General features: G+C 39.7%; 1 protein-coding gene across 3 annotated transcripts; it reads right to left on the bottom strand.

Annotated features, from left to right (window-relative positions):
* Positions 1–1,326: 1,326 nt before the first annotated feature.
* On the bottom strand, positions 1,327–19,074 carry rnf217 (ring finger protein 217). Of its 3 annotated transcripts, XR_015107684.1 has the most exons (8): positions 17,735–19,074; positions 12,022–12,243; positions 11,758–11,922; positions 10,698–10,795; positions 10,484–10,587; positions 9,163–9,234; positions 4,973–7,036; positions 1,327–1,479 (listed from the first exon to the last, which is right to left on the bottom strand). XR_015107684.1 is itself a non-coding variant. In XM_086166978.1 (7 exons), the coding sequence occupies exons 1-7, from the start codon at positions 18,641–18,643 to the stop codon at positions 6,960–6,962; spliced, it is 1,647 nt and encodes a 548-aa protein (XP_086023104.1). In that variant the 5' UTR covers positions 18,644–19,074; the 3' UTR covers positions 1,593–6,959. The 3 variants fall into 3 exon arrangements, 2 of the variants coding, with proteins under 2 accessions (XP_086023104.1, XP_086023105.1); XM_086166978.1 differs by lacking the exon at positions 1,327–1,479 and having other exon boundaries at positions 1,593–7,036; XM_086166979.1 differs by lacking the exons at positions 1,327–1,479; positions 4,973–7,036 and having other exon boundaries at positions 9,161–9,234; positions 10,484–10,604.
* Between the last annotated feature and the right edge of the window lie 2,824 nt (positions 19,075–21,898).

Here is a 21,898-nt window from a genome sequence, read left to right as displayed (position 1 = left end):
TTTCTTTCTACATATTTATCTTTAATTCACCTAGATGTTTTTGTTTTATATTTTTTCTGTGGCGTGACAACAGGAGCCCCCTCCATCAGATAGAAAGCCCCCCAAAATAGTAGGAAACTGTGTGAAAATGTTTATAAATTGAAAGAGAAATCACCAAAATGGTAATAGGAAACAATTAGAGAAGAAAAAACAAAACTATATGTATATAACATATGTAAACACACACACATATATTTTTACCTGCATGTATGCATTTTTTTTCTTTTTACATATTTATCTTTTAATTCGTCTAGATGTTTTTGTTTTATATTTTTCTGGGCCGTGATAACAGGAGACTCCCCCCCTCAATGAATAAAAAAGCGCCCCCCCAATTAGTAGGAGATTCCCCCCCCACCTCCATCACCGAGAAAGTCCTCCAAAATAGTAGGAAACTGCGTGAAAATGTTTATAAAATGAAAGAGAAATCACCAAAACGGTGATAGGAAACAATTAGAAGAGGAAAAAACAAAAACAAAACATACATGTAGACATACATATGTGAACACACACTTATATATTTACATTTTTTTCATGCATGTATGTATATATACTTTTTTCTTTCTGCATATTTTTCTTTTCATTCATGTAGATGTTTTTGTTATATAATTTTTCTGTGCCTTGACGACAGGACCTCCCCCCTCCATCAGCTAGAAAGTCCCCCAAAATAATAGGAAACTGCGTGGAAATGTTTATAAATTAAAAAGAGAAATCATAAAAAGGGTAATGGGAAACAACAAGAAAAGAAAAAAAAACATATCCTACATGTATACATGCATATGTACACACACGCATATATTTTTACAGCATGTATGTGTATATATAAGTGTATATATATATATATATATACTTTTTTCCTTGTACATATTAATCTTTTAATTCTTCTAAATGTTTTTGTTTTATATTTTTTCTGTCTTATATCTCTAACCCAGAGATGCTGCTATTGTTGTGTCCTGCCTTTTAAGGTTGGTTTGTCTTTGTGTTTTTGATTACACTGAACCTGAGAGCTACTAATGAGCTAAATTTCAATGCACTCTGTGTAATGACAATAAAAGTCTTGAATCCTTGAATTGAATGAAAATATATATATATATATATATATATATATATATATATATATATGTATATACATCACATATATATGTATATATACAGGTACATACGTACACACACACACATATATATATGCATGATAAAAGAGTATCAGACAAAATAAAAAATAGAAAACAATCAGGATATATATATATATATATATATACACATATATATAGGGAGGGACAGTAAATGTTTTAAATATTTCGGTAGAAGGTTGCTGGGGTTGGAACTGCAAGTCAGAAGGTCTAGTGGAAGACCACAGAGGAGATTCATGGATGGAGTGAAAGATGATATGAAGTTAGTTGGTGTGAGAGAAGAGGAAGCTGTGGCGACTCCTGAAGGGAGCAGCTGAAAGGAAAGGAATACTTACATGAATAATACACATAATACATATAGTTATATATATACTGTATATATATATATATATGTATATATATATATATATATATATATATATATATATATATATGTACCCCTACTGAATTCTACCATTGGACATAATATCTAATATCAAATAACAGCGTGTGAATAATAGTGTTGTTCAATAGCTTTTTACACATCCACTTCCTATCTAAGGTGAACTGAAAATTGCAAATTACATAAAATATAAATGGAGAAATAATAACATCCATGACAATTAACAGGTGATTCATTTGAATTCATATAATATATTTATTGGTCAATGATCTTAAACGCTACATAATAATAAAACAGGTATTTATAAGTGTTATAATGATGGACTATGAACATCCACTTTGTGATATGACTGGTCAAATCAACAAATCAATGAGGATTCACCTCTTGTGATGTTTTTATGACCCCTACTGCCATGAGACTGTACTTGCAACTGTGATTGTAAATAGTAGACTAGAGTGATGGAGGCAGACCAAGAACATGACAAAGAGTGTGGAACAACAAAATACATTGACTATCACAACAAAGAAAATATTCTGGTGACACATGGCAATAAAAACTAAAAAATAAAACTCTAAAACCTGGCTATTACATAAGGTGACTGTTTATTTTTCATCAGCCTGGATGAAAATATTCAAGTGCCTTGTTATGTCAGCAGATCAGCAGATAATTTACAGTGACAGCAGATAAGGATGTGTACATGGTGCAATAAAAAAAGCCCAGTATATCAAGTCTTAAATATTTCTTTGATAGCAAATGACATTCATGTTTTTTGTCTTAGAGAGTGAAATCCCATGGAGCAAATTACCTTAATTTTTTTCACTAAAAAGGTGATTAAGACTAATGCTATAACACAGTAGGAAGGTATAACAGCGTACAACGACTGAGACACATCTGAGCTCAAGTAAAGTGACATTTGTGCAAAACTACAAGAGGATACAAGAGACACAGCTAAAACTCTGGATTGTGTAGCTAGAAACCTTTCAGGAGTGATTGCGTAAAAGCACAGATTAAATGAAGGCCTGATTTTACGGATATTACCCTGTAGGGAGCCTGTCCAAAGTCATATTTAAAACTGGTTCCACTTTCCTTCAACAGCAGGAGCTTAATTATTATTAAGACACAGACTCTTCTCCTTAGTGTCTTTCAGGCATCGTGGTTCACACGATGAGGCAATATCAGTCCTTCTTATCCTTCTGATTTATTCATCACAGTCTGTACGGCAGATTTTGGCTCCAATTTAATCTTTGGAAGGCCTTAAACTAAAGGCCAGCTACTTCCAGCTCTGCAGATACTGTAAAGGCACCATTGCATATTTAATTGTAAATAAAAAAAAAAAAAGGTCCAGAAAGCATGTGGAATTGCCAAAATTGTTCCCAATTGATTTATAGCAAGTGTTTTTATTCATTCATTTTTTGTCTATAATGCCTATCTGGCACTGAGGGTCATGGTGTGGCAGGAGCCAATCCAAGCTGACATTAGGCAGGAGGCAGGGAATACCAGCCAATCACAGAGCCACATATAGAGACAAACAACAACCCACTCTTATTCTTGTTTTCGCAAAGATGCCTGTATAAATGAATCTTACTACAAATTTGCTTCATCTGAGCTTACATTAGTTCCGATACAAAAACTCTTGCCAACTCTGGATAATTTACTTTAACATGCAATGTCTCACACTTTTGTCCCAGTTTTTTCCTGAAATCACGATCCATCAGCAGATTGAGTTATCGGAACATCACCAGAGAGAACTTTTTTTCCAGAGCGATACTGGAAGAGGCTGGGAGTTCAACTGCTTCCTGCAGGCAATTTACTTGCAAGAAGCAGAGTGTGACTCACTGCAGGCAGGACAAATTAGCACCAGCCGGGTTACATGGGCCGCCCAAGTAAGGGGGATGGGTCGATGGAAACAGGATTGGACGTCTGAAGGGAGTACAGGACTCTAAATGAATTACCTAAAGGAAGAATGTATCTTCAATCAAAGTGTTCCTATGTTAATTTACTATTTAGAATATTGAAGAGAAAACTGGAATTTGAAATTGAGAGTAACTCAAATGAACATGACTTTGAAAAAAGGACCCTGATGTCCCGTCTTAAGAATTGTTGAAAGCAACAGAACTTTTGTTTGTCTTTTTGTTCCTCGTCATCCGGAGATGGAGAGATATCTGAATCATTTCAGCACTGCAGAGATTTACGTTTTTTTTTTCTTTTTTCCCTGGAGAGAAAATTGGGTTGCAAGCAGCCCACACCAAATGTATCAGGAAGCATTTTGGAGCAAAGGTGCTATCCAGTAATTTCTTTGGCACGGCTTTCAAAGATGAGGATATGACACGAGCGAGAACAGAAAAGCAAAAGAAACAAAATCCCAGAGTCTGGATTCAAACCCAGAGTCAGGACCTACTTATAAAATGTGTCACATTACATTTTTCGTTTTTCCATTCTGAGTTTTGTCTCTTACCTCCCACATGTGCAGAATGTCTTGTGCCCTGGGAGGACGCCAGACAAACAGCAATATGTCCCACGTGCATTAACATTAAATGTGATTCATGATTTCTGTAAATTCTACTGAAGATTCATTTAGGAGTGGGCAATATGGAAATAGGGTAATATTGTTTAGCTCTGTTTCTTTTTGAACAAATTTAGTTGCTTATTATTTTATGGCTGGGTCATTTCTTGCAGGTGTTTTTTTTTTTTTTATTTGGAACCTCTGCAAGGCAACATTTGGCAAATGGTACGTTTACTGTACCCTCATGTAAAGTGTAAGGGAAAGTCTTGCTGGATTTTGTAGACAAGAAATGTAAATATTTTTTGAGACTTAACCCATTTACAATAGTGGAGGTACTTGTGGTTACGGTGCCTTTGCCCATGAGTTTGAATTGTTCATCCATCTATTATGATCTACTCTGCTTTTCCTGCACCCAGGGTTGTGGTTTGGAGCCTATCCTAGCTATCACTGGGCGAGAGGCAGAGTAAACCCAGGACTGGTCGCTAATCTGTCACAGGGTCACATATATTAATTCTTTGGATTTCAATTTCCCTAATGCGTGTTGCATGTTCATGCATGGGAGGAAACCCATGTGCAAACTCCACACAGAAAGGCTGCCTGTCAGTATCGAACCTGAGACCTTCTCACTGTAAGGCTCAACTGCCACCATGTAAATTTACTGAGGATCAAAAAACCTTTGAATGCAGACAATTAAATATAGCACTCTATCCCAAACTTAAAAAAAAAACCCACATAATATTACATCTTAATATTATAAAAGATAAAAAAATAAAATGAAATTATCAACAGAATGTTTGCTGTATCTTAAAATGTTGTCTAGCCATCGAGAGAATGCTGAACTGCGCTGATGATACATTTCACTGCAAACCACATAGGATTTCCAGATTAAAAGTTAAAAAGCAGTTAACTTTTATTTCTTACCTCCACCTGTTTAATGAGGAACTTTTAACATCTCTTCCTCACTGCAGCTCCTGGCTGATTTGCTGTACTTTGTCTTGCTTTTCTACTGTATTTGTTTTGCAGATGCTTCGAGGGAAACATCTTAAAAAAATCCCTTGCGAGGAAGCCGAAACAAAACAGCCGTTCCAAGAATGGTGGGATACGCATGCACACACACACACACACACACACACACACACACACACACACACACACACACACACACACACACACACACACACACACACACACACACACACACACACACACACACACACACACACACACCTGTGACTGATGTGGAAAACACGTATCACTGACTGCACTGCAGGTCGCTTGGGGGTATTTTCACATCAGGGCTAAAAGCATCCAGTTCGGATGAATTTTGTTGCTGAACTGCAGCCACAGCAACAGCGGATGTGCTTTTACTCCCACGACTAAGCCTTTTGTCCAGTAATTACCTTCCTCTTTACCTTGGTCGAACGTTGAAGAGAATAAGAGCGAAGCGCAGTCACACCAAAGAGTGAAGGATAAAGTGAAAGTGAGTGCACAGCAAAAAATTAATGCTGAAGGGAAGGGAAGGATGTGTGAGGGGAAAGCAAGAGAGAAGTGACAGGCGGGAGCATAGAGGGACTGTTTGCTGCAGAGTCAAAATTTGAACATTCAAGCAGACATACTGCTTTCACTGCAAGAATCAGAAACAAAATAAATCATGTCCAATCATTTCTTGAAAAATCTATGGCGTAAATCATTTTGTTTACAACATATTTAGAGCTACCTCTCAACTCGTATTTGTGTAGAATATTAAAAAGCTCTACTCGGATTTCCCAACAGGTGAAACCGTTGTCAGTTCATCCATTTAGCCTGCCACATTCACCGCTTGTTTTAGCACAATTCAGTACCCCACACTTTTTTTTTCCCCTCTTTTTGATGAGGCAGGTAACTGGCATGTGGGCATAGCAAAGAGGACCTGCCAGCCAGGGGATTGTAAGTGCATGAACCATTTTTCCACATAACATGAGCTCGGTCAGGCAGAGAGGAGAGATGAAGGCAAAGTGAATAAGACGGAAAAACACCGGGGAAAGACTTGATGGAAGAAAACAGATTATAACAGAGGCAGGCTGAGACTTTCAGCCTTTGAAATGATTGTCAACTAAAATAGCATCAATGGCAAATTTGTACAAATCTGATAACATTCTCAAAGGTCTCTGTAGAAATGTAGAATGGACATTTTCTAATAAATAGGCTAATTAATTTGACTTCCCAACAAAGGAAATTGATAAACTCAATTTCCAGGGATTCCTGCATTGGTGAGAATTTATACCCTCATTATGGCTTTTTCCAAATACATTTTTACATCTGCGGCAAGAACAACTAATGAAAGCTTTTGCAAAAGTGCGATATGGAAGACACATCCATATTATTTTTGCGTAAGGTCATTCTATCTTTTTAAATGTCCCTCAAATTCTGTTGACACACATTCTCAGATATCAACAGACTCTCAAAGGCCCTCCGAATGCACCATCATATTTCAGTAATGGTCTCCGAGCTTTAAGAAAAGACAGCTATGGGTATTAAAAAAAGAAACCTGTATCAACCTATCATTTGTATTTCTTGTATGTCAAGTATGCAAGAAGAGTGCAAAACTGCAATTGGGACTGGGACAACAGCTGGCTAGCAAGAAGGCTGTCTGTCTGATCGAGCTGGTGCCACCTCCAGGGCTGAACTTAACTGAAAGGTATATATCTTTCTGCCTGAATATCCATTTTTCTCATGATTACAAATGCTTTCAGTGTGATGATGACGGATAATCCAGATATCGCTTGGCTGAACAGAAAGTACTTCAGTAATCAACTGCAATTTTCAGATTTTTCCCGATGGCTCGGACTGGCCTGTGTGTCCCTGAGGAGATGACGGTGATGTTTTAAGGGTTGTTCGTGAGTCGATTCAACGAAAAGAGGCGCAGGTTTCAGATCCATCGTCCAGAGCCCTGAGTTTGCTTCTTTCTCCTCTTGCACACATAGTAGATGGGGAAAACTACCAAACCTGCGGACATTTACCGAAAGAAGCCAGAGTAAGAAGGTTAAACAGAACAAAATGAATGGTGGCCTGTGACATGTCAACAATGTGTATGATGCTTATTCTGCATTCACCGTGTCACGGCATAATGATTTGAAAGTATGAGACTGTCATTTTCAAGGGCCGCCACAGCGAATCATCTGCCCCCATTTAATCCTACCGTCTGCGTCTTCTTTTCTCAAACAAACTTACTTCGTGCTCGCTTCCACTCCATCCATAAATTTCACCTTTGGTCTTTCTCTCGGCCTCCTGCCTGACAGTTACACTCTCAGTATCCTTCAACGATTATGTTCACTATTCTTTCTCTGTGCACGTCCAAGCCACCGGCCTCTTTACATCTCTTGACTTTATCTCCAGAAAAAACAAACATGCGCTGTCCCTCTGATGGGATTCATTCCTAACCTCGCCATTTTCATCTCCGCCGTCTCCACCTTTGCTTCCTGTCTTTCCCTCAGTGCCACCATGTCTACATGAGACAACAACACAAGCCTCACCGCTGTCTTGTATGCCTTTCCTTTCATTCTGGCTGATACTGTATTCTTTAACCACGCATCACATCTGACACTTTTCTCCTCCTGTTCCAACGTGCTCGCACACGTTTTTCCACCTCTTTTCTGCACTTTCTGTTGCTCTGGACCGGTGACCCGAGGAGGATTTTCTCCGCCTCCTTTATCTCTCCTCGCTATAGCCTCACTGTTCCACTTGGCTCCCTCTCATTCACACGCGTCTTCTGCAGCGAATGTTCAATCCTCTCCTTTCCAGGGTAAATCTCCAGCTCTAGGGATTTTCCTTCACCCGCTCCATGCTCTGACTACAGTTCACAATGTCATCTGCAAACATCATAGTTCAGAGATTCCTGTCTAACCTGTCAGCCATCACCATAGCCAACAACAAGGGCCACCTCCGCCTTGAACTCCTATGGCACACCTCACCATGGTGTTACAGCTCTCAAAAATGTCCAGCACAACTTTATAATACTTCTGTTTCACACAAGACTTCTTAGTACAATACCGCGGATTCTCTCTTTGCGCCTTATCATTTGCTCTTTCTAGAACCACAAAGGCACAATGCAGCTCCCTCTGCCCATCTCTGTACTTCTCTATCGACGTTCTCAAAGTGAATACTGCATCTGTAGTGCACTTTCTTGGCATGAAACCAAACTGCTGATCACAAATGCTCACTTCTGCCTCTTAGCCTAGCTTCCACTCATCTTATCCACTATGTCATGGTGTGGCTTTATTTTATTTTTATCAACTTTTTTTCCTCTGTAGTTGCCACCACTGTGCATGTTTCCCTTGTTCCTAAAAATCACCACCAGCAAATGTATCCTCCATCCCTCAGGCATCCTCTAGTTCTCGATGATCAATTTTCAAAATTCCTTTTTTCTTAAGAAAATAGTACAGGCTAAATGGACTAATACACTGGAGAAGCTTTATGTATCTTTTGAAAAGTCTCTTAAATTATTTTATAATGGGGGGGAGGCTACCGATAGGATAGGCTACTATTTTCAATTGTTGTTACATACAGTAACTACCAGGAAGCTAAGTTCCACCCTCCCACTGCACAGACTGATAAAAGAGAAATATTGCAATACATATAATTAAAAATAGGCAATTTCTCAAACATTTGTTCCCTTTTGATATTGATTATTCAGCTAATCCATCTTATGCCACTCTAAAATCAGATTTGACCACGCAATCTGGCATATGTTGGATGCATTGAGCTGTAAAAGAGGTTTGGAGAGATACAGCAGTACACTGATTCTATTTACGATGAAAACAAATATGAATCTGCAATCAGTGCATGTTAGCCTGCAGCTGATCATCTGCCAGATATATAAGACAAAGCCAAAAGATTACCTCTGATTCCAGTTCAAGAGAGGCATAACAGTTCAAGGTACTGCAGTATAAGCCACCCAAAGAACATAGTATAGTGTGGTATTTTGACATATTTGTTTCTTTGTGGGGGGGGAATAAAAAGGGATGTTGTGATTATTCTCGCCTGTCCGGCTGCTTTACTGTGGGGAACAACACATGTGCAAGGGAGCAAAAAACAGGGCATCACACAGAGTTTAGTGCATGAGTGCAATTTACCCATCACTGCTGCTAGCGCTCCCAGCACCACGACCAGCAAAATGACCACAGGAGCTACCAGCAACTTAGTGCCTTCCAGCATGGATGAAGAAGAGAGAACAGAAGGGGAGCTTGTTATATGCATGAGTTACAATTTAATTGTAAATATCTTTTTTGATAATTGGTTAAAGATTAATGCAGCCCTTTCATGAAGAAAACAGAAACATATTTGCTCACAATTGAATGAATATACCTGCCGGAAAAAAAAAAAAAAACGTTGAGCAGATTTATGTTAACAGTAAAATGCCGCCCAGTGTATGCTAATTCTATGCTGCTGAGGCTCAAAACAGGCAGAAAGAAAAAACATAATGGGTAAATGGCTCTTGTTGAGGGACAAATTAGCTCCCAGTTTAGCAGGCCCCATGCTGATCTAACTAGCTGTAGATGTCACAGTGAACGGTGTCTAACACATGTATCAGAGCAGAGCCCGGCGGCATGTTAGCACTTATTTTAGATGCATGTGACTTACAGACTAATGAACTGACATGATATGTGATATGTGAGGGTTCAACAGCCGAAGCTACTCTCCTGAGCTCTCTACAAGTTAAGACTGACTACAACGTGTACCGGGATATCAAAAGGTAATATCAGTATTCATTTAAATCTGGATAAGGCGCTACCCCTTTTGTCTGAATGAGAACAGACATTTCGGCTCTTTTTATCCAGAGCATGAACCAGACTATCTCTAAAATATGTGATTATAATCTCCATCCAAGTATAATGCCGTCTCAGTTCACCTTTGGTCGAGCAACAAACAGTGGTCTTACTTATCTATACAGTTGTTAAACAAAACCCTAGAGTTGTTTTCTGTGAGTGTTGGAAGGCTTAAGACAAAGCAGGTAAAGCTAGAAAGGTCCTTGGACACTGTAGTCGAAATACAGATTCGATTCAATTCAATTATCTCTCTCAATGGAAGTTTTATTACATCACCCATGGAGATCATGCTTAGAATGCTTATTTGTCAGCAGGATTACTCAATAAAAAAACTTCCAGCCGAAACTTGATGGAATTAGAAGTTGGCTGGATGGACCCATTAATTTATGTATCTAAATTTATTTAATGAAATTAATTGAGTCAGGAGCATTAATGGAATTTACAGTAACCATAATGTATGAGCAAAAAGTTTACTGTACCATGACCAGCATATTGTTTATATGAAGACATTGCTGCTTATACATTAAATATTTAAACATTATTTTACTGGAATATTGAGCTGATTGTTGCGGCAGATCTTTTTAGGAGTCTTTTAGTTGTAACGTTAAAGGCACACACACTGACTTACCACAGACCGACCCTCTAATCAGCCGCCTCAGATGCGGTTTATCTGGTAGATAGCGATATTTACAGCCGAACACACTGAGGTTGGACGTGTGATCCCCGAAAAACCTACCAATGATGACAAACTGGGTTATTGCAGAAAAAGAGGTAAACAAGGAACCCAGAAGAAATATATAAAAAAAAAATCAAAAACAAAATATAGTTGAACAGTTTCTAACCTTAAGTGTCGATAGCGCTCTCCACAGCGATAACAGAAGTTAGTGTTGCATTGCGTACAGGTCATATGGTCGCAGCCTTCAGTCCGCTGAATGTAGATCTGGACAAAAAAAAGAGATCCAGAAAGAGTCCTATCATGATATCATAACTTCTATGATAATTCATTTACTAAAATATTCTTACACCCACATACAAACACACACACACACACATATATATATGATACTATAATAAAATATCAATTCTTTGTATTTATTCACACTAAATAAGATGTGAATACCAAAAACTTACCTGGGAATCACAGATAAATTTCTAAAAATAACCTGATTGTTAACCGAATAATGTACAGAAAAGTGATTGTTGTAAGAATCATCCAAAATTCAAAGAAACAGGCCAGTAGTACTATAGCATATATACTATATGTACTATAGTATATCATTATCAGTAATGTTGTGTCAAAACACGCACAAGTATAAAAATACACACACACACGCACAAACACTTTTTATCCAATGTAATGGATTTGGGGTCACTTTAACCCAATGTAATAAAATAAAACCACCATGTTAACTCACAATTATGCTCATCTGGTTAGGGATCTATTTCATAGTATGATATTATGCAACATGCTTGTAGAAGCACAATTCCTGAATCTTTGCTTTTGCTACTGTTACCGGAGGTGGGAGCTATTTCATGCCGAAAGCGACGATTTCACAAACACCGGTAAGTAGCTTCATTGATGTCTTTTTTTGGTCATCTCCTGGCAGTCAAATTAGATATTATGGGGACTAATGAGAGAAAGACAAGAAATATAAATGTCATCATTTATTCAGTCTGTGCATCCCTTCAAGCTGTTTCCTGTGCACAATGAAATCTGTGTACATCTAATTGTCTACAGCTCTCTATCCATCATCACGCTCTGCTCTTGTTTTCAGCCATCATTGATCCTTTTTCCATTTCCCCTCGACTCATCACCATCGCCACATCGAAACTGCTTATGACTTTGCAGCAAAGGTCGGCAACTCCATTCATCCTCTGCAGTGGGTTTCTCACATCTCTTACCTTGCATTGTGGACATTTCTGAGCATTTCTCTGTCCGTGCTCGACAACGTTGGCCCAGCTCCTTAGCGACTTGTCACACTTCCTGTAATCGCGGCATTTGACTCCACTGTGCCATGGTGCATGGCATTTAAAGCACCACACAAACTGGCAGTTACTACACTGTATCTAGAATAGAGAAAATAGCCAATGAAAAAAACTTTTATTACTTTCAGTTCTCTAAACTCTCTATCTCCAAACTTTTTTTGCGGGGAAGCGTCGTCTGACCTTGTACTTGTGCTCCAATCGGTTGGAATTGTGCTTCTTCAGAGAGGTGAACTGACTGCATTGTGGACAGGGCTTGGTGCTCGAGTCCAGCTGACTCAGCTCCAAAAAATAATTATATTTCGCTATATCTTCATTGGATAAATGAGAAATCACAAGTCTCGTCTCCAGGAAGCCGCTACACTCTGGGACTGGACAGCTGATGTAAGCTTTGGCCACTCGCACCTATGAGACATCACAAAGAAGTGTTCTGTGAATACAAATGCTAATTAAACCGAGGAAATCACTTAGAGATTTGTGTAAGGTGTGTTAAATGTAGAACTTATAAACACAACGCAAAGTATGACTCCTGAGTCATACAAATTACGATGTAGCTTTAGCATATGACATTTTATCACCAATACAACAAATAGTGAGTGATTCTCCCTATTCAGAATCAAGCATTTCATAGCGCAGCAGAATTTGCACTACAAGTATCTGCACCACGGGCCATTCAGTATCAAAACACAAACACATTCTTGCAATGGTAGGCAAAATCTGTCAATTTCCTCCTAGGTCAGCATGCTTCTCCAAGAGTTTTCAAAAAAATTTACCTGACTTTTTTTTACACAATGCATGCGACATGGGAGGTGTTCTTAATATTCCAGGTAAATGCATATTATTTGTCAAAACTTCAACACAAGAGTTTGTTGAAGTCTCATCTGGGGTGAGCTCTCATTCAACGATCCCTGAAGGAAGTCGTACAATGATCATCACATTCTCTCATTTTCCTTTTGTGCCCAACTGGTTTGCTTTTGTTGTATGTATTTCCTCTTAGGGGTGTCTATTCTTCTCTAGTTACGCGTCTGTCTTTCGCCTTGTCACTTCACACTGTTTCTCCAAGGCCAGTGAGATGCATTGAACAGACATACAATACAATACGAGTATTGAGTGCGTATATAAGGACAGCAGGAAGAGGAATACCAACAACAAAATCAATCTTAATCAAGCGCTGCTATTACGTTCAACATTAGAGTCAATTATGCAGTAATAAGGAAGTATACCTATAAAAAACATGGTGTGGTTGAAGCATAACAGATTTGTTGCTACAACAAAAGGAGCTGTGGTCATACTTGTTGGACTGGGTTTTGATTGCTGACACTCTTGCACTCTCAACTACACACGGAGATTCAATTGAGTGGGATGTGTTATGTCAGTTAAATGATTCTGTAATTTTATTATTTTCACCATATTGCACAATTTTGGAGGGGTGCTATGATATTTTTGTATTTACATTTGGAAATTGATAGTTTTCATATCATTTTATGGAACAGTAAGTGCCTCCAATTGCTTTTCCATTCAATGAATCAATCAGATATTTTCAGAGCCAACAAATAAAATGAATATTCCCATGTTACTTGTTATAGAGAAATAGGAAAATAAATGAGCGGTTAATTGAAGCATTGTTCCTCATAAATGACAAATACTTTGCACCCTGCCCGGCACATGTGTGTCAAGGGTCACCGAGTGCCGGATTAAGCAAGAATCGACAAAATGCTATTGTGTGGCGTGTCTAGCATTTGTACATAGAGAGCTATATTAAAGCGGCTTGCAGCTTCTCGGTGCAAAGAGGCTGAGAATACTTTCCACCTATTACATATTATATAAAGATGAAACTAATATAAGTAACCCACACACACATGGCAACTTATCATAATCCTAGTTACAATAGACCCACTAGAATTTCAAACAACTGTAACTCAATATGACTGAGCCTTTGGCTTTTTACACCCTTTCAAATGCAGATCTTCCAGCCTGGAGATGTCATCTCTTAAACATCTGTCCCTTATGTTGACTTCACAACTTGAAAAGTCAGAAAGCCCTGACCTATTCAGCATGCACTTTGAATGAATTTATAAAATATTCATGGAAAAAAAAAATCTACCTGTGGAGGACAGTTTACAAAATCCTTATCTTATTTTGAAGTAGCTAATCAGAGCCACTGTCTCTGTATGATTATATATATGATTTGTTATGAAAACAAGATAGTAGCAGATTAAAAAATGAAGTAGCAAGGACATTTGTGGCTGATAAAGCACATCTTATCGAAACAGAAGTGCAATATTGCTACAGTAGCAAAAGCCTTTAGAGATAGTAACTTATTGAAGGCCCCCCGACAAGATAATAGGGATGAGCGCAGGGAGAACGTTAGCAGGACCCAGAGCTTCTTTATTTGCTGTGCATGTATCTCCATGGCAGCTTTTTAGACATTAATTGAAGTAATCACTGCATCAATCTACAACGTATTACCTTGAATCATTTACAGCTCAGTACTTCCGCAGGTGGTCAGATATCATGTGTTAGTCATGAGACGGTATTCTCGGAAATGTAAGAAATTTAAATAGATTACAGCAGCGACAGGGAAACTGGTGGAGCAACTCTCAAGATACCACGACAAATATTCAATTCTGCCATACTACACACACAACAAGGGCGTGCCAATAAACAAATATCTTAGTTTGATACATGACCAAATCAATTCGTAACACATTGAAACAATAATATTCTTCATTATTATGTATATAATCCATACTGATCTATTGAAAAGCCAATTGGTTTTGTCTTTTTCTGGCTAGCACAGAAGGTGTCTTTTGTCTTACATTAATATTGTCATCCCTGGTTTTAGTTTCACAGCCCAAGTACATGTAAACAAGGTACATTAAAAACTATTTGCAAAGATGGATGTTTTGGCACTGTTTCAGAAATATGCTTATAGAAAAACTAATGTGGTTTGTTTTCTCTCAGTAAAGTATTATAGGGCAGGGCTGTGAGGAATCAGGGAAGGATACGTTGTGACGGATAAGAGCTAAGCAGGATGTGAATTTTGTTGTCTGCGTCATTGTTTCTATAAGGCCCGGGGTTTGCCAGCCCTCCTTCTCAATTTGTTTTTGGGGGTTTCATATCACCAAAATGAGTGAATAGGTAAAAGTTGAATCCGATACATATAGATCGTCCAGTCTTTCTCCACCAAAAAGAATTCAAAGCACTTCCATACACTTGGTGTACACACTGTTCCTTAATAAAACAAACTGACCTCAATTTCAACTGGGTACTCAGCATTGTACCTTACGCGGTATAAAAATAATCATGCGCACATGGATAATTCTCGTGTAAATGTCTTCCACGTGCTCCTCGGAAAAGAGGTAAAAGGGGAGCAAGTATTCGACTTAACACTCAAATTATTTTGAGACACGGTACTTTGATATTATTCTTTCAAAAAACAAGTTCCTGGAGCATTTGAAAATAGATAATCTGGCAGAATATGCACCAGTGCCCCCAAACGTTGAATTATTTGGATGTTTAGCTCAGTGACCTCAGTTCCGTTGGAATTGGTATAATAAAATCAGGGAGTGAGAAAATCATGCAAAAACATAGCCAGTGGCAGCAAATTACAGACAAATATTCCATACAAATTAGCTATAAGCTATTATCTGGTACAAACATCTCTGCCTCTGTGCTTAATGTATTTGTACACTGTCCTAATAAACTTCTAAACAAACAAACAAACAAGAGGTCTACATGTTTAGCTAATATGTTACTGTGTTAATTTAAGTTGCTCCCCTTATTTTCGGCTTATGTGGTATGACTTATTAGCTCATGTAACTTCCTCATGCGACTGTCTTTGTCAGGCTGCAGCCTTGAAAACTAGATCATAGTTGCGGCAAAACTATGATGAATAAACAAAACAAGCCAGTAGGTTCTTGTGGAAAACATTCCTAAGGGAGTGCAAGATTCACAAACAACGGTTGTTATCACATGATAAGTACCAGCTGCGACCTGTGGCTGAAAACTTTTTTTTTTATGAGATAATCAACAATTGAGCACAGGGATTAACCCAGTTTGAACAAATCCTGGCCACATTAAGGAAACATTTGAAACGCGTGGAATCAAACAGTACCAGGCCAACCAGGAATAAAAAGGGAAACACTTGGACAATTGAGTTTGTTTGTGATGTCAAGTGCTTCAAGTACGACCAAGTAGCAGGTTACCGCTTCCCTGAAGACTGAGGTCTCAAAAATGCCCTTATGATCTTTGGACTGTCATCAAGATATATCTGTATGCAGGTCTGCAACTGCTAAATGAAGGCACCCCAAACCACTTAAGAAAAGTTACAATGTGCATGTGTTTATAAATATAGAAATATCAAAATAGACACAGTAGAATGCTGAAACTCAATTGATGGCAAAAATACTTACAAACATAAGATTTCAGGTACGAAAAAGATAGTTATTTTGACACAACAGGAGCAGCAACAACGTGAGCGTTGTTATAGCAGTGGATGTGTGACAAAACTATTGTCTAAGGGTTTTCTCACAGCCACTGTAAACTGCACTGCAAATATTTGGCCTGCGTGCGTGTTTCTTTGGGGGCATGCCATGCTTAATTTCGCAATCATGTTGTAATTTTTCCTTTCTGACTGAAAACTAGCCATTAAATACCTATAACCTGTCTTGGGCCTGGCTGCATCTCCCAAAATTCATTTATTTGTTTGTCAGTGAGTGTCTAAATTCTATGCGATGCCAATTTGGGTGGGCCCTTTATGTGAGAATATGCTTTTTTTTTTGCATTATTGTTTTTCTTCTTTTTGCTGCTACATATTAACAAGCTCAGACGAACAGAAGTCTGGCCCTATTCCCCCCTTGGTGCGACTTGTTTGTCCAGGTTTCAACACAAAACTTGCACTCACATGGGAACCAGAAGCAACCAGAGGACTGTTTGAAGTAGCGGTCTTAACAAATTGACCCCTCTATTTGCCGTACGTTTACTGATCTCAGTCCAACCCATGTGCGAGGGAGTATTGAAGAATTGAGAACTGAATCATCTCAAGTCTCCAGCAACCGCTCAATTCAAGGAAATGCATTGTTTTGAATCACTGCCACGAGGTGTATGCTGTTCTTTTTAATGCGTTTCACGCTGTGCAAAAACAAACCACACTTCACAGACCAAAGCAAAATATATGTAAATAAAGATGAAAAAGCCTGAATCACCACAGTGTTACTGCCTGCTGCAGTCTTTTCACTTCTTTTCCCCCCTCAGACCGGCTAAACTATAAATAAATATTTAATTTCCTTCTTTCCCTGTGAACTCATTGAGATTTCGCTTACATTTGGTTTTGTTTGTCTGTTGCTTTAGGGTTGAAAAGTCCTCAAACTAACCAAAACAAATAAACATATCGTATTCGACAATGCAAAAGTTCAGGTTTGATGCAAACTGAGACCGGATCTTTGGGTTGGATTAAATGTTGGTCCTTCAGGCCATATGCATCTAATGTTTTTGACCAAATGGAGGAGCGTAAACAACCTCAAATCGATGGTTAAAACCCCCTCATTGATTGATGCAGTAAGTAACAGCTCTATTCAAATGCTGTACTTTAATGAGTATTAAATCTTATGCTGATTCATTCAATTATACACTTTATTCTAATGAGAGAATGAGTAACTTTTTGTTTCGAACTTGTAGTGCGAGGAAACTTTTTAATTTTTTTTTTTTTTTAAATCCACAAAAGACTGACCTCTGCTTTATGCCTCTACCAAGTCTTCAAGTTCTGTTTAATATTACACTGTAACAGCCTGCCTCAGGATAATCCGGTTTGTGTGATGCTGGGACAGATTCCCACCCAACTAAACTTTTAACAACCCACGCACACGCACACGCACACGCTCTCCTTCCGACCAACCTGGGAGCTGACGTAGAATTTCAGACATTCATCACACACAGTTTTCCTGCAGCACGGCAGGGGTGTAATTGTTTTGTCTTCCAGGCACATCCTACAATGCTGCGCCGCGGTCCCCTGGTCGGCCTGCTCCGCCGTCGGCCGGCGGGCCGCATCACCGAGGGGATCCACCAGGTCGTCCAGGGTGTACGGAACCGGTTCGGGACTAGAGCCAGCTTCCCCGGGGGCGTCCGGCTCATCCCGGCCTTCGGTTGAGCCGCTTTCCCCGCGACTGTCGTTGGCGGTGCAGTAAACGGTGCAGTAGACGTGTTCTTCGTCCGGGGTTCCCGCCCGGCGGACACTCCGGTGTTGATCTCCAACCTCCACCGGTTCTCCCTCCCTCACATCCCGGGTCGCGGAATCGCACGGGGGAGGCTCGATTTCTGTCTCCGCTTCGCCCGTTTTTCGAGCCGACTTTTTACAGTCGCCGCATTCACTTTCAGGACCATTAGCCACGTCGTTATAAACGGCTTTTTCGTAATTTTCAATCTCGGCGCCGCACTGCATCCGAGGTTCCGTACTCAAGCGGACGGAGGGAGACTTGGACACCCCGAAATTCCTCATCAAAATCTCGACAGCGCTCCTCCTCCGCCTCTTGCTTTCCCCCCCGTTGCAATTGTTGTTGTTGTTTCCCTTCGGACCCTTCTCCTCCTCGGCGCTCCGGCCCTCCGACTCCCCGGCTCCGTCCAACGACAACCGGGAGTTTGCTCTGGAGACACGGCGTGGAAGATGTCCGACCGGCCGCTCAACTTTACTGTCCCCGGGGGAAGTTTCTGCGGGGAGGTTGCGGGACACTTTCACCCGCCCCTCCTCGAAACTGCTGATGAAACTCGGCATTTTACACGCGTCGGCTATTGGTCCGTCATCTTCCATCACCGTCTTGACTCCTCATTCAAAGTACGGCTTCACCCGCTGAAGCTGCCTTTCTTTTTTTCCAGCGACCAAAACATAACAAACCAGGCGTCCCGGTGCTTCCGGGTGTCGGTGTCAGCAGGTACCGTAAAACTTGTCAGAGATGCGCAACGTCCCGCTTTCACGTCACGCCATGACGGGCCCGCTTTCACGCAGGCAGCATCTGTTCCGAGCGATGACGTTGCAAGTAGGGGAGGCAGGAGAGGCCGTGCCTCACTTCTTGACAGTCTCGGAAAGAAAAAAAATATAAAATGAAGACAAAAAAGGATTCAATGGTTGTATTTATCAGTGATTTACACTTTAAAGGTAATTCTCATTTAGAGTTACGGGTTTAACTTTTTTTCACATTTTCACATTTACTGTTCAAATACTCACAAGGGACGTACGGTGAGGGAGCAGACTGTGGAGCCTCGACGTAGATCAGACGTACTGCTATTTCTGCTGTCTATTAAAAACACTTTCGCTATACAAACTACTTTTCCCACGTACAGTGTTTTTTTTGTTAACAACTGTATGTGTGTTACTAGTTTCTTGTGCTGAGTGATCATGAGGCACATCGGTCAGTGCCTCACCAGCCATGGAGGTGAGAAGGTAAGGCAATTGTCTTTGGAATCAAGCAAACCTGGTTTGATTCCCGGCTCCTCCTAGTGTTTCGAAGTGTTGTTGAGCAAGATGCCGAACCCCTAAATGCTCCCCTGGTGCTGGTCGTCAGCAGCCTACTGCTCACGGTTCATCTATGATGGGTTAATTGGAGGGAATGAATTGATAAATGATTATTGTGAACCTCACCGCACGTCACTGGTTCCAAGAGGGTCTTCTTGACAATTTGCTTGCGCCATCCATCCATCCATCCATCCATCCATCCATCCATCCATCCATCCATCCATCCAGAATTCGCCTTCTGGCTCAGAGTCTGCATCGCTGCAGACGCCGCACCTGCCAATCTCCCGCTCCATCCTTCCCACACTCGTGAAGACCCCGAGATACTTGAACTCCTCAGCTTGTTTGCATCATGTAATTCTTAATGTTTGGCTTCACTGATATTTGAGCTACATTTTAATTTTTTTACAGTGCTGGATTGTTTTTGTATGTGAAACAGTTGAACACTTTGGTACTGGAGATCTGCACTGGATTTCAGGTTGCCTAACAAGGCCTTTATTTTTTAAATGTTTCAAAGTGATCAATCTCCGAATGAAAATATGGTTGGTCATTCAACGCTGGACTTGAAATTAACGCATCAACATTAAGGGATGTTAAAACAATAGGTTGTAATATGTGGACTTGAACATCTGGATTTTTCACAGGTCTTTAGATTTCATTTCATTTCGATTCTCATTATATTTACTACACACACTAATGAAAGATAACACAATGTCAACATTTGCTGCCTTTGGTATCCTTTGAGTCGTCCCGTGTTTAGCACACATGCAACTCAACAGTGTTTGCGTGCAGCTGAAAAAACACTCAAACTAATCAAATTTATTTCTAATGTAAAATATTAAAGAAGAAAATTTCATACAAACAAGCATTTATGTTACTACAGATATGAACTGCGATCCCATTGGTAGATGATACAACAGTCGGTCTAACCAAAGTCTATTTAAATGAATTTTAATTTTAAAAATACACAACAAAATCTATGATAAATATCAAGTCCCTCCCAATATTTACATTTTTAATATTGCCAATGCAAAAGTCTGATTTTTCTGAAAATCTGACAGGTAGAGTACGTACAATCGTCTCGATTAAAAGATAGACAGAGCAGCGTAACTTACATGGCGGAGGTAGTACAAGTATCCAAATGCGTTAATTATCACTATCATTACCAGCGCTATTGTACCTGGATAGTTCAAAGCTATTCAATTTGACAGGTTTTAGTCAAATTACTCCTCATTGCATCAACGTTAGCAATGATCTCATCCCCCCACTACCTTTAAAAAGAGCTCATTTTAATTGAACCGAAGTGACACTTGAACACTGAAGGATGAAAGTAATTTAGAGAGACACACTTTCAGTTCAGAGCTGTTGGCACAACTTTCAAATAATCCTATCTGGGTCGCTTGTAAAATGGGTTGTTAGCTCAGTTACAATTCCGCATTAATGCCATGGAGCCACGCGGTAATTAGTTTGCTTGTCCTGGCTGTGCCCAATTGGTTTTAATAGAAAATTCTGACAAAATTAGAAACCTTCACTCGTGTCTTTCCTTTTGCTTACAGCCAAGGAAAGCTTTTGTCGGAGTGTGCCTCTTCGCACAAAACGGGTCAAAAAGCGGGGTTGCTGTGTGGGCAGTGAATAAATAATTTAACTGCCGACATCCATGAGCGTTTTCCCCCCTCAAACCTCGGCGTCAAGAGCGATTTTCCAACTTATTTCTGACATCTTAATGGATCGACTCTGTCACGTTTTAAACCCAACCGTTCCCGGGGATTGACACGATCACACGCTTTTGGGCAGAGGTTGAAGATATGAGAAAACCACCCACTCAATACCTTAACGTTCAAGCCAAGGGTTTGGATGTAACCCCAGCTATCGCTTAAGGTTAGGCAAATCTCATTGCATCAAAGAGCTATTATATTGCTTTCAACTTTATGAGATGGATTTGCTTCAGAAATAAAAACGTGGAGAATATCTGGCTCAACAAATAAAGTCAGTTATAGTCGCCCCGATACTAAATGTCATTTTGGCCAGGCTTTGGGCCAAATAAAGAGCAGATATGCTGCCCACACTTGGAAGTGAATGATGGAGCAAATCTTGCCTGCGGGTGTTATTTTGAAGGTATAGTAAAAAAAACAAACATCTTGCCTTTAGAATCATACCCTTGGGCAAGATAGTCCCGTTATTTCCAAGTGTGGGCTGAGTCTTTTGCTTTTGAAAGACATTTGCTGTCAGACTGTATATATTTTGACATTCACATCAACGAGATTGTTTTTTCTCTGCCTGAATGAAAATAGGTTTAAACCGAACCGAAATTTAGCGGCGGGCATATTCACCGATACCAACAGAGCGAGCTATGCCCAACGTCTTGTCTTCCGCACAGGCGCGTAAAATTATCTCTAAAAGCGGTTTACTAGAAAGACATCGGGATGAATGGGTATTTATCATGATGTTACTGAAATGCAGAACAAATGCAAATGAAGAGAAAAGAGGACAAAATGCAATCATTCCATCTCAGCTGTCTACTTTATTTCCAACTGCGTAGTTTATATACAGTCACAA

The sequence above is a fragment of the Fistularia commersonii genome, chromosome 20 (assembly GCF_037954325.1).
Source record: "Fistularia commersonii isolate RoL2024-O1a breed Wild chromosome 20, RoL_Fcom_v1.0, whole genome shotgun sequence".
Lineage (NCBI taxonomy): Eukaryota > Metazoa > Chordata > Actinopteri > Syngnathiformes > Fistulariidae > Fistularia > Fistularia commersonii.
This window is presented reverse-complemented; position numbering and strand designations above follow the sequence as displayed.